Source organism: Cuculus canorus, chromosome 2 (genome assembly GCF_017976375.1).
Source record: "Cuculus canorus isolate bCucCan1 chromosome 2, bCucCan1.pri, whole genome shotgun sequence".
NCBI classification, from domain to species: Eukaryota; Metazoa; Chordata; class Aves; order Cuculiformes; family Cuculidae; genus Cuculus; species Cuculus canorus.
This window is the reverse complement of record NC_071402.1, coordinates 92228352-92241567: the sequence shown is the minus strand read 5'-3', so window position 1 is coordinate 92241567 and position 13216 is coordinate 92228352. Positions and strand designations below refer to the sequence as shown.

Below are 13216 nucleotides of genomic sequence, written 5' to 3'. Positions count from 1 at the left end.
TTCCTTCCTTCCTTCCTTCCTTCCTTCCTTCCTTCCTTCCTTCCTTCCTTCCTTCCTTCCTTCCTTCCTCTCTCCCTTCCTCTCTCCCTCCCTCTCTCCCTTCCTCCCTTTCTCTCTCTGTATTTTTTTTAAAGGCTGGAGACCTGATTTCTGTAAACAACCCCCTAAAGGTACTCCCCTACCAACAGCAGTCCACTGTAAAATAGATAAGGTTCTCATTATGTATCCTCCATGTCTTGATCATAATTTCTATCATGGTTGACATTCTGGTCCAGTTATATCAGGTACATTCTGTGTAAGTCCTTTAGAAGACCGGGATAAAACCCTGCTGAATGCAGGATCATTTTGCCTTGGGGAGAGAGTTAGTCAAAGTGCACATAGTTCAAGGTGGATTTCTAGTCAGATTCTGCAATACTGGGATATTCTGAAATAAATATTTTTGAATCAAACATAGCTCAGAAGGAATTAAATTAGTTCTTTAATATTTGGTTTTTCTCCAGAGCCATCCACACAAATTACTTTCTAAAACAGACATCTAAATATAATAATATGGCATTAAACTGAAAAGAAAAAGTTAATACTGTTATTATGTGATGGTTTTGTTTGACTAAATTGTATGGATAATTTCTACTATAATTTCAGTGGTGTTTATATAGATCTTTTTAAAAGATATCAGTTTAATATTTCCTATAGCTGTGTTTTTCCATAATGTAACTGAATTTAAAACATTTGTACAGTATCTAAGTTTTCTCATCTTGATAACTGCTTAATAATATTTTAAATATAATAGTATCCCAGAATATTCAGCACATGCACATATGCATATAACTTTACATCCCTTCCTTCTTTTTTTTTTTTTACCTAAGGCTCTTAAAGATTTAATTAAGCTGGCCTAACATAGATGAATTTTCTTCCAGAAAACAGGTTTATTAAAGCAAAACCATTTTTTAAAATGCAGTGTCATCATTAAAATGTCATCATTAAAATCATCATTAGTCATCTGTTCAAACCTGAGATTGTTTTCTTTCTTCAAAATCTTAAGGAAGAATTCTTCCAAAATGGTTCATTACAGCTACAGTTGGGCAAAGTATGACTTGTAAGTGTTCTACATATTTCAGCCAGTTTTCTGTTTGTGAGATTTCTTTTTCAGGTTACAACATTTTCTTTGTACTTTCATGCCTTGTCTTATCTGGCCATGTTTAAATTTGCAACTGCATTCTAATTGGCCTTACCCAGGTCACGTCATACTCTCTTCTAAGATTGCTGTTCTTGTGTCAAACTCTTCTGTGCATGGACAACTTGGTGCATAAAATAATTATTAACTAAAGGAAGGTAATTGATATCAAGTGAAAAATTAATCCCCAATGTCAAAATTACTCTAAATACATGTCCCATTGTTTCCCCGGACTCTATCTATTTTGCCTACTTAATTCGTCCTTGTAAAATTTGCTATGAAAAAGGGAAGCGCATTTTTATCAGGTTGTATAGAAGCTTCTAGAGGTCTGACTGGAATAACATTAGTGGCCTTTTAGAAACATTTTTATGTACAAGCTACATCAAAAGATTCATTGTTTTCTTTCATCTCTATACTCACCTGTTCCTATGGTTCATGAGTATTATAAATCTGCACATGAAGTAAACAGTATATTCAGTTTAACCATCGATATCCCAACTCCAGCATCTTCACATTCATACCATTGTGGCAAGAGAAACAATGCAAGCGTGCAGGAATTCAATTTCTGTTTCAGCCTGTTGCTCTGAAAAACATGCAACTGAAGACGAAAAGGGGTTTTGACTTGTGGCTCATCTGTGTTTGTGTAAGATAAAGTTTCATCACTGTGCAGCCAGCCAGCAAAAGGTCTTTCTGAAATGTAGGATCATCCTATGCACCACGTGTCTTGCCCACTGTATCTACAGCAGCCACAGGTCTGTCAGTTCTCGCTGAAGGAAGGTGGCTGTTTGACTCCAGCTGTACAGACTCATGCTCTCAGTGTGATGCTGCTTCTAATGAAGTCCAGGATGGTAAAGATCAAAGCTATGCCTTTTCCTTTTTTTTTTTTCCCCCCACACCACAAGGCTGTTTCTTATTTTGAAGCTTCATTGTTCTCTGCTACAATGCTCACTGGAAGCCTCACCTGTTTACTTGGTGGAGTTTTGGCTGGTACTGGATTGCGATTTTAACTTGGCAACTTCAGAGTCTTGTTTCCCAATGGCCTGCCAGCTAAATTGGTGTGTTACAGATGAATGCACAGCTCACAGATGGTGTTTGAGTGTTTAGTGGCTCTCAAAAGTAGATATGTATATGGTCAGGAAGAAGATTACATTTTTCCTCCAGACAGAGCAAATGTCCTTGGGGATGTTTGCTGTGTCAAGGTAGAAACTGTTCCACACATCATGTACGGGGAACTCCTTTAGCTTAAGCATGAGTACTACCTACATATATATATTTATATATATGTATTTCTTTTTTTCCTGGATAGGGTATGCTGCTACTATTTACATAGATAAAACATTTCTTACCTTGATTCTCCTGAACTTCTCTAGATGTTATAGGCCTAGTATCTTTCCTCTAGGTTTTTTTTTGTTTCTAATTGAGATGAGCTTGTAGGTATACGTCTTACTCTGGTTGACCTGTGAAGTTCTTCTCTAGGTCCTAAACTCTTTGTTTTATTGCTCATGCACAAGGTTGATAATATGTGATTTCTTACTGGTAAAACAACGTTACAGACAGTGCTGATTTTGCAAAATCTATACCTCCACTGACATCTTGCATCCTCCTGTGTATGTTTGCCCTTTTCTAATTCATTCAATGCCATATTATTTACTTAAAGCAGTCAGAGGGCAAGAAGTAGAGTAGGAGTTACGTGTTTTCTTTTGGTGCTTGATTGGCTTAGTCGTGTTGTGAGAATGAATAACTGCATTTTGTTCTTTTCTAGAATGAAATATAAACCAGAGCTTCTTAAAAGTTCTGAAAGCTACATTGGAGTTTCCTCATTTCATGTTTGTTCTCATCCAGAGCTGGAATCAGACAGACTGGAATATTTCAACAAAGTCTGTTCTTGTAAGGTTTCCAGACCATTTTGCCAATCCAATGGGCTCATGAAAATGCAGTTAAGCATGAAATAGGCAAATTTTTAGTGGCCTACCTAAACTGCAGTGTGATGACAATGATTTGTTTTTTGTCATTTTTGCTTTGTCATTGTCAGATGCTGCTCAAAGCTGAAATGTGCAAAGCTCTGCCAGCTCTCTACAAGGAACCACACTGTCCTCCAGCACTATTTCCACTCTGTTTACATTTTGCAATTCTTCCTTCCTCCTATGCATCCTTCCCCAGCTTGGTAAAAAATCTCTTCTTGTGAATGCCTCAGCTAATTCCCTCAGGAAATTCTCATCTAGTAAAAGGCAAGAGATGGGCTCCTCTGCCAGTCTTAAACATGGGTAAAGGGACCGCTGAGGACAGGAATCTGCTGTTGTTTGCCAGTTTTCTGTTGTCATAAACTCTTTTATAGTGAAAGCTGTGTCTACCATTTTGAGGCTAGCACAGATGTATCTAGAGGAATATGAAGCTGTCAGCACTTCCTTCTCGTCCTTTTAAATGAACACATCTTGGCCCACTGACCCACAGTGTCCATCCCCCCGTATGGAAGAACACAGTGGTCCCTCCAAGGCAACAGCTGTGTCAGCATATCTTCCCATGAGCTTCTTGGCATAAGTGGATTTTGGGCAAAGTTCAGCTGATGTGCTTGTTCTGGCTCCTGGCTATGCACGTGATGCAAACACACCTGGGTTGTTGCTGATCCAGAGCTTGCTGCCTGCTGGCCATCCCCTTGTGAGCTGGCAAGGCCTCGACCCTGGAAGGAACTCAGCCACCATCACCCTGCTCCTCCCTGGGTTGGTGTGTGCGTTCACATACCTGTGTCATGTTCTTTGCAGCAAGCCCCAAGAAGTTATTGCAGTTATTGGCTGACTATTTTTCTTGCATTGCAAGAATGTTTAGCTCTTAAAGACTACCTTTGGTGTTTTTAGATTTTGTATGCTTCTGGCAGTTTCTTTTTTTCTGCGGCAGGTGCACTTGAAAAATAAACAGCATTTCTTCCGTACCGTGATTTCAGATTTTTTAGCAATCTGTAGAACAAATTCTCCTGTCAGCATTTGTATGTTAAGGAATTGCTTAATATCCCCTCAGGTCTATTGCTATGTCTCTTACAGTAGATAGCCCCTGTAACTATTTGTGGTATCCCCTTTCTTGGTGCTTTCAAACTGCCATGGTTTAACCCCAGCTGGTGACTAAGCACCACACAGCTCCTTGCTCACTCCCTCCTTGGTGGTATGGGGGAGAGAATCAGAAAAGTAGAAGTGAGGAAAGGGTTTGAGAACAGTTTAATAGGTAAATGAAAAGCTTTGTACATGCAAGCAAAGCAAAACAAGGAATTCCTTCACTACTTCCCATCTACAGGTAGGGGGAAAGTAGGGCTCCAGCACATGTGGTGGTTACTTGTGAAGACAAAGGTAATCAAACCAAAGTTCCCCCGGTCTTCTTCTCCCCAAGTTTTATATGCTGAGCACGATGTTATATGGTGTGGAATATCTGTTTGGTCAGTTAGGGTCAGCTGTCTCAGCTGTGTTCCCTCCCAACGTCTTGTGCTCCCCCAGCCTGGCAATGAAATTTGTATTATCACTATAGAATCTGTGATAAAGACAATGTTTTTGTAATGGAATTTGAGCTCTATAAAGGGAAAATATCATGCAAGAGGAATAGTAAAAAAATCCTAATGATAATAAAATTATGTATTTTTCATATATATGTTGTGCACAGCAGAATGAACTAAATTCTATTCTGCCTCATGCTTCATTAGTGGTGCTCTTAACTGGTTTCCATTTTAAGGGCTACACATATTAGTGTGTTATTTTTGGATGTACCTTAGGTGCAGGTTTGGTTTTCCACTGAAACTGATAGCACTTAGTCATAGTAACACTGGGCAGTATTTCTTGTGTTTTCCTTAATGTTGATAAGCCATGAAGGAATTTATGGCTAAGTTTAAATACTTGCCAGTTATGGTGATGATGAGGAGTGATTTTTTTATTTGTGAACTGAGTGAATATGTTGCACATATTCTTGGGCTGTGAGGACTGTGATTCCCTGAAAGTAATTTGCATAAAGCCATTCATGTCTGCATTTGCTCTTTTAAATCTGCTCAGGCTGTATGGGTAACATAAAGCATTTATTTTGCCTTATTTTATGCGAAGCAAATATTAGATACATTGAGGACTAGATCATGAATACTCCTGCCTGGTTTACACCAGTGTAGGTCTGGAACAAGCATGGGTGCTTTGACTGAGAATCTACCCCCAGCATCAGTTGTAAGTACTAGTCCTGCAGTGTATTATACAAATCTTCTCTGTAGTTCTTCAGCAGCAAAGTTGTCACCTAACAGCACACACTACTTCCTATCAGACATTACTTTTCTGTAATCATCATCAAGTGTAGTTTAAGAGAATCTGTGCATCGTTTCTTTCCTTCTGAACAATTTCCATTTAAATAATTGACCTGGTTTTATGATAATTCAGTCTCTGCTATTTGTTACTGCAGCATTTTGTAAAGAAAAATGCAAAACTAATGCCCTAGAACAGAAACATTCAGCCAAATTACTTACCAGTAATCCAAGGAATCATGGATAAATCCATTGCTCAAGTGGCTTCTCATCTGGAGCTTTATATATTTTTCAGCCAAGGGTTGAGATTTGGTTTTTTTGTGGGTGGAGGAGTTGTTTAGTTTTTGAAAGGTAATACTCATGCTCTCTGCCCTAGAGCAACTTTATATAAATCTCTTCTGAAAAGTGTTTCGGCCAGGACTATCACTCCACCCACAAGCTTTCCCTAGTAGCAGCAGCTAAAAATCTTTAAAGGGGCTGTTTCCACTTGTTTGGCGCATTTCATTTCATTTCATTTCATTTCATTTCATTTCATTTCATTTCATTTCATTTCATTTCATGTTTCTGCCTCTTCCTTTCTTCATTCTTCAAAAAAGTCAATAAAATACTATTTAAGACCAGTCTTTTGAAGTGGCAACCAGTAAACAGCCTTATAGCATGATTAATGAGTACTTGGGAATAGTTTGCTGTAACTTACAAGTAAGTTGGGGCCCACTGAATTTGTTTTTAAGCAAATGAAAAGATTCCACTTATGGGTTAAGACCTTCACTGAGTCACTAGCTATGCTGTATTTTCCACCAATTTCTATCATTGGCTGATGATGTTCATGTCAAGACGTTACACAGTCACAGGGAAGTACAAACTAGAACAGCAGTGACACTCAGAATCTGGACTGCTGACAAATTAAACAATAAAGAGAAATTTAATTTACAGTTAAAAGCTAGAAATGATGGTCAAAGTGTGTGATGAAAATCATCACGTCTTTAAAAAAAATTGCTGTTTCAAATGTCAAAATTAATGTTGTTTGGTTCTAACTAATGGATATATTTTTCTTGATTTCTTTGACTTCCAGCAAGCTTGGCTTTCTATGGAGTTTCTGGGCTGCTATTGTTTTTTCAGAGGAAAGATACACCAAAGAAAAGACATCATAGACATTGCCGTAGTGATTTAAGCAGGGCTATTTCCAGTGGAAGACTTCTAGGGCTTGATAAAATGAACGTGCTCTGACTTTCTCTTCTTTCCTTTGTGAGTTTGTTGAGTAGGTGGATTCCCATGGTTGGGAGAGCCAGCATCTCAGCAGGGATGATGTAACTTGCAAGTGGAGACACTAGCTCTCTTTTGACCTCTTGGAAGTGGAAGCAGGCTGGGAAGCAGTGGAGGGAGGAAGGCACAGGTTGAATATTTTTGTTGCTGCCTAGGTCTTAGGGAAGTTCAATAGCTACACCTTTTATGGTGCGCTCATGGTGCTTAATGCAGGCAGCTTCCACACAGTGAGTTACAGAGCTGGGGTAAGTGCATTCATGAAACTCCTGTGAAAGTACTGACTGCATTGCCAGATCCTGCCTGTGTAGGGGAGACATTACCTCACCTTCCCAAACCAGTATTTTGGTCACTAATGCTTCTCAGTGTTTCTGCTCTTCCAGGACTCCTGTTAATGAAAGAGGACATGGTATTTTCAGTACTCTGAGCTACATGCCCTCCTTCTCAATCCATGTGTTGGGTTGGAGTAAGGATTTATGTCTTGAAACTTTTTACAGATCGTATATTGAACAATTCACTCTAGTGTTACGTGTTTGGGGGTGCTTCATTTAGTAAACTAAGCCCAAATAATCTAGTAGAAAATGACTCTTACATGAAATGAGATGGTGATCTCAGTCTAGACTTCTGTGGAAAATACATGGTTACTTATGTTCTCTGTACAGAGGTGAAAGCTGGCAGTGATCCCTATAGGATATGAATTTCTGACATGGGTGAGGCTGAGCGGGACGTCTATGTAATTCTGCTTGTTTGATGAAGGTTGAGAGGAGTATTAAGAGCTAATATGAACTAAGATAGTATTATTTTTTTCTTTTCTTTTTCTTTCTATTTTTTTCCTCCACAAACAACAAACTACTTGTTCTAACTAAAATAAATATGTGAATAATCTTACCCTACTAGCCCTCCTCAAGGGGTGAATACTTTGATGGCAATTATTAACAAAAAATTCTATATAAAAGGAAGCATATTCCAATCTACCTTCAGAGTTCAGAACATCCAGAATGCCCTTGTTAATGTAGTATAATACCCAGTCAATTATATTTCTTGTTTTACATTTTTCTTTGTCTCTTTCTCTCATAATCCTAGACTGAGATTTCGTAGTGTTAATGAAATGTATGGTGAAGTTTCTGTAGGCTTCTCTGGTAAATGATTACAATATGAAGAAGATGATTCATGATGTGGTAATGTCTGTAAAGTAGGACTTTGTGACTAATTGGAATATAAGCTAAGTGGACTACAGTGTCTCAAAAAGCCCTTCAAAACCCTTGACAGATGAACCTGCAGTCACTGAAAGGATGACCTGTCTCAGCCAAACAGAGGCTTCTGTGAAAAGTTTTGGTGATTTGTACTTGAGGCCTTCTTAGTGACCCCAAACCTGGGGTTTTTTTGTGATATGTCCCTGACAACTTCTCCTGTTCTTCAGGCAATTAAAGCTTGAACCTTCTCATGAGAAGAGGGGCTTGCTGACAGCATGACTTCTCCTACACAAACATCCTGCTCAACACTGACAGTCAGGAGCAAAGTGATGCCAAGACTGGTCCCCAAATCCAGACATATGGCTGTCAAGTTTGGGTCTTTTTTGATTCTGTTGATTCTGCTCATTCAAATCCAGACAAAATGTAGTGTCCTTTTATGTTTTTCCAGTGTTATTTGCACCTCTCTTTGTGACTTCTAGAGAAAGGAATGTCCACAGCTATTTGAGAAGCACATGTGTGTAGGCAGGAAAATACTTAAAAGCATTTAAAATACAGTGCAAGTATTGCTGTTTCTTCTTCTCCAGTCATACGCTGCACTTTAAAAAGCCAGCATGTTTTCTTCCACAAAAAGATCTTTATATTTCTGAACTGTCAAGAGCCTTAATTGATATAATTAACAGTTTGAACATGGTGACATCATATTTAGTCCTAGAATTGTGCATCCCAGCTGCTTAGTCATTTAAATCAGTGGAAATAAGCGTACCAGTTAGAAGTTTCAAAAGGTCAAAGAAGCTACTGTCTTTTTAGTTTTGAATCAGCTGAGAGACTCCAGTTTCTTAGAAACACAATGCCAAGGCTACATCTCTGCATCTCATCCCTCTTTTTCCCCTGTTTTCCCTTTGAAGCAGTACAATAATTAGCTGGAAAGGCAAATAACACCACAGTCAGTACCAGAATACTATACAGCACAAGTTCCTTTCTATTTTCTCTTCCACTTGAAATTTGTTTGAAGAGGAATTTTAGCTCACATTTTAGCTCATAATGAAATATGAGTGAAGTTCTCTTACCCAAAGAGGACAGCCTAAAAGCTGTTCACATTTTTCAGTAAAACGAATACTTTTTTTTAGTACAAATATGATAACTTTTTTTGCCATTTTCTCAAGCTGAGACAAAGTGATAAAGTGGTCCTCAGGGAGAAATTTATGAGAAAATTAAAATTAAAATGGCAGCAAAATATTTTCTAAACCTTGAGTTTAGATGTTATTTGCTGTTTTCTGTATGAAAATGGTGTGACTATCATCTAGACTGCAATGGAAAAAAACTATTCCTTTTTTCCTGCCAGATGCGTTAGTCAATCAAAAGTTACAATTAGAATCTGTGCCACATAACAGGACTCTACAGTGGTTTAGGGACTGCTATTTCTTGTAATTTTTTCTGCATGACACTGTTTTATTTCCATATATTTCCAGCTGTCATTCTGTTGCTGAAGTGAAATTGTCCAGGCGAGTTGTTGAGCATTTCCATTTTGTGGTATACACAGTCTTCTCAGAGCTGGGACCTGCACACTGGCGCTCCGGGGACTTCTGGCTGCTTGCCCTGCTAGTAGTTTTGCTTTGGTTCATGAGACTTTACCTACATTATTTGAGCCAATGGCTCTTTCTTCAGACCATCTCCGTTCCTGTTACAAAGTAAGTCCTGCTCCTTTTTTCACTGTTGGAATATTTCTACAAATAATTGATTCAAAAGGGTTCCTGTGCACTATAAAGAGAACTGATGACTAAGACTTGTGCTAAGAGTGCTGCATGCAAGTCCTGATGGGAGCCTCTCCAGACACTAGGAGAACAAGGACCATGTCCAGACTCCAAATGATCTAATATGTAAATATGACCCTAAAACAAAGGTGAATGGGTCAAAAATGTAAATTTTCAGCCAGGAATAGGATGTGTCCATTTGTGCATCTTGTGTCATGCCTACCTCTCTTCCCTCTGAGGTATGCAGCAGGTTATATTTCTTCTGCAAGAATCGTTTATCGTTTTGGATCAAGTATTTAAAAATGCCTAAGAAGTGCACAAAACTGAAGAAGCATTTAAATCATATTTGATGCTACCAAAATTATCTATGAGTAAAATGCTTTGAAGTATTTAACTTACGTATATCAATTTTACTATGAGGAGTGCAATGTGTTGACCAATTTTAACTCTATGATATATTGACTTTAGCTCAAGAATCAGAGCTCTCTAGAGAATTCCAGGAAAATCATTACTTGTCATTACTTGGCATGAAAAAAGAAAAGATGGAGAAAAGTCCACAAGGTGATAGATAGTTCCCCTTATGTTGTTGTAGGAGTAGAGAATGGGTTTACAGAGCAAAAAAAAATCAGTCATGCTTAGAGAAGGGAAGATTTCTCCAGTAGGAACTTTTTGTTTCTTTTCTTCACTTTAAAGTGTCATGCCAAACTGAATCAGTTAGTAGGAGCCAGTAGCATGCAACTCTGACCTGTGTCTGCTGTGATACTTGGGATTATTGGCAAAAATTTGAACAGGGTGTCTGGGCAGCACTGAGTATTGTTAAGGTTGTCTTCTAGATCTTAATGCAAAGCCATCCATCTCTCATTTCTGGCCTTGTGCAGACCAGGAGGGTTCAGCCAGCTGGCATTAAAACTTCTGGGAGGCCAAGCATCAAAAGTCTGTGAAAGCAAAGGAAACACAACAGAAGGAAGCAACGTGTGAGACAGAGGTGGTCAAGTTCAAAGCCACTAATTACAGATGTCCCAGGCAACCTGCTAGATAGAGGATAATGTTTTCAAGCCAAGAATCATCACTGAATCAGCATCCCAGTCTGTAGCTGTGTGCATGCAGAACAAGAGACTGAGCTGAGTGCTCTCTCTAGTCCCACCAAATACAGTATTACTCACAAGTTGGAACCAAATGGAAAATCGAACCACTTCATCTTTACATAGGAACAAAATTTGCCTGGTTTTTTTTGCCTTAAATATCAATATCTGTGTGTAACTCAATACCGTGCAGTTCCTGTCTCCTACAGTGCCAGCAAACTTGCTCATTATATGAGATTTTCAAATTCCAGCACCCCATGGTGGCAAGAGGGACATTTTCACTCTTCCATAACTCATTTTCCATTTTGTGCGGTGTCCAGAGGTGCTGCAGTATGCAGAGAGGGGTGAGAAACCAGGGCCTATGCTCACATTGGTGTTACTGGGAGCTAATGTCTTCCTGCAGCCCTGCCGTCACAGTCCCGAGAGCCTGGATGTGTAACCACTGAACTGAGAGTCAGAGGAGTTCAAGTGATGTGGAAGCAGGAGGAGAAGGGAAAAACTTCAGTAGCTTCATACCTCTTTTTTTTTTTTTTTGTAGGAGGATTATGACCATGATAGGGATGCAACTTTACAATATAACATGCTGTCTGCATTATTCTATGAATTTTTGATAGTTTGGCCAGGAGCACAGATAAAACCCTTTCTTTTGCTTATTTACAGATTCCAGCTTTTCCCACACACCGTTGAGCTGTGCTATCAGAACTCCTTGCTGCACACCACTGAAGAGTTGGTCATGGTTGTGGTGGGACCCCTAACCTTGAACGCAGTGCTGCTTCTTATGGTCCTGATCAAATGGGGCTGTCAGCATCTGTTTGACTCATTCCCTTCCTTCTTGTCAAAGTTTATCATAGCTCTGGGACTCTGGACAGTGCTAGACCCCTTGGCAGTGTTCGTAGTGGATTCAGTCCTGGGGGTAAGTCACTTAAAATAACCTGGAATGAGACCCTGACGCAAAAGTTTGTTTTATTCAATGAATCACTGAGAGATATGAAATTCCACCCCTGGCAATGGAACATGAAAGTTAGAAAGAAATTAAATAATAATGTTATGCATTACCTTTTTATTAACAAATTCCCATCTAATGAAGTCAGTGTGTTTCTGCATAAAATTAAAAGCACTGTACAAGCCATATATGGAGATAAGAAAGTAAATCTACCACTGGAATGACTGCATCTGCTTTGAAAAGGATTACTGCAATTTTGGATGTTAATGGAGATGGGTTAATGAGCAGTCCTGATGAGCAGCACTTCAAGATCTTTCTAAAGAGCTGAAACAGACTAACAGAATAGCAAAATCAAAAGGAGAGGTTATTGTGTACTTCTGTCACATGCAACACAGTTAATATGACTCGCTGGCACACCTAAAAAGCCTTGTGAGAGTGACAGACAGACATCTTTAAGGAAGGAGCTTCATCATACATGAAATCATGAGAGTAGAGCTCCCAACTGCACCTGGGCCTATGTGTACACTGTGTAGCCTTTCTGCACTTTGATGATCTGGGCTTTTATCACATATGAGGTAACGCCCAGTCTCACAGAACGTGACTTTCAGATTTGGCTTTCACTGTACGGGTCACACGGGGTCCTTTCAATGGGTGCAAAGCACTTCAAGCTTTTCTGAGGGCAAGACATTGCTGTTCTTCTGCCCTTGTCTGCCTTTCAAAGGCATCTTTGTTTCTATTGCTTGCTTCAGATCAAGCAGTAATCCACAGTCCTTGTTGTGGATCAGGTTTTCTGAGGTCTTAGTTCCTCATCTGCTAACCTCTGCTCCTGTTAAAATATGATTTTCCATTGTTTACATGCTATTTCCTATTCATTGTTTTTTGAAAATTAAAATATAGCTCTTCAAGATACTTAATTTGAGCTCACTTAGGAGGTAATTGTCATATTTTAAGCATGTGGCAACAAAACATAGCTTTCACCTGGACAATCTGCTTTTATTTGGTTTAATTTGTGGGTTTTGTTTAAAAAAAATAAATTTATGGTGTAAACCCTGTATAGAATTGAATTTTAGTTGTAATCATACTGATGGAGACTTTTTTTACCTTAGGAGAAAAAATAATATTTCCACAATATTCAGGCTAGAGATATATAAATATTTAAAATGCTTTTTTCTCCCCCTAATATTGGTGTAAACATAAAAACTGGAGGAAAGGCTGAGGTGTGCCCACACTTATATTGAGAAAATTCAGTTCTAGTCAGACTGGATTCTTTATCAATTTCAAATAGGGCTTCTTTGCTTGATCAGAGCAAAAAGTGAGATATGAATGAAGTAACCAAGTCTTTTCATTACAACATGAAAAAAAAAAGCACAACTTTCTACTTCATATTGAAATTTTGGCAGTTTTACCCACCAAGATCGTCTTTGGTAGAAACTCATTTGTTCAAATATTACACAATATACGGTATATATCCCTTCTGAAATGAAGATAGATTTCTTATACGTGTTTTCATTACTGCATTTGTAACTTTTTTTTCTCCTGGCATTCTTTCAGCAGC

At 38.7% G+C, this 13216-nt stretch overlaps 1 protein-coding gene across 1 annotated transcript in view; it reads left to right on the top strand.

Moving 5' to 3' along the window:
• LOC104062149 (uncharacterized) overlaps positions 1–13216 on the top strand; it is a 197042-nt gene that overhangs the window by 121752 nt on the left and 62074 nt on the right. Inside the window, exons 15-16 of the mRNA XM_054057879.1 lie at positions 9355–9573; positions 11379–11631. Of these exons, the coding sequence (XP_053913854.1) occupies positions 9355–9573; positions 11379–11631 (472 nt within the window). The remainder of the gene's footprint in view (positions 1–9354; positions 9574–11378; positions 11632–13216) is intronic.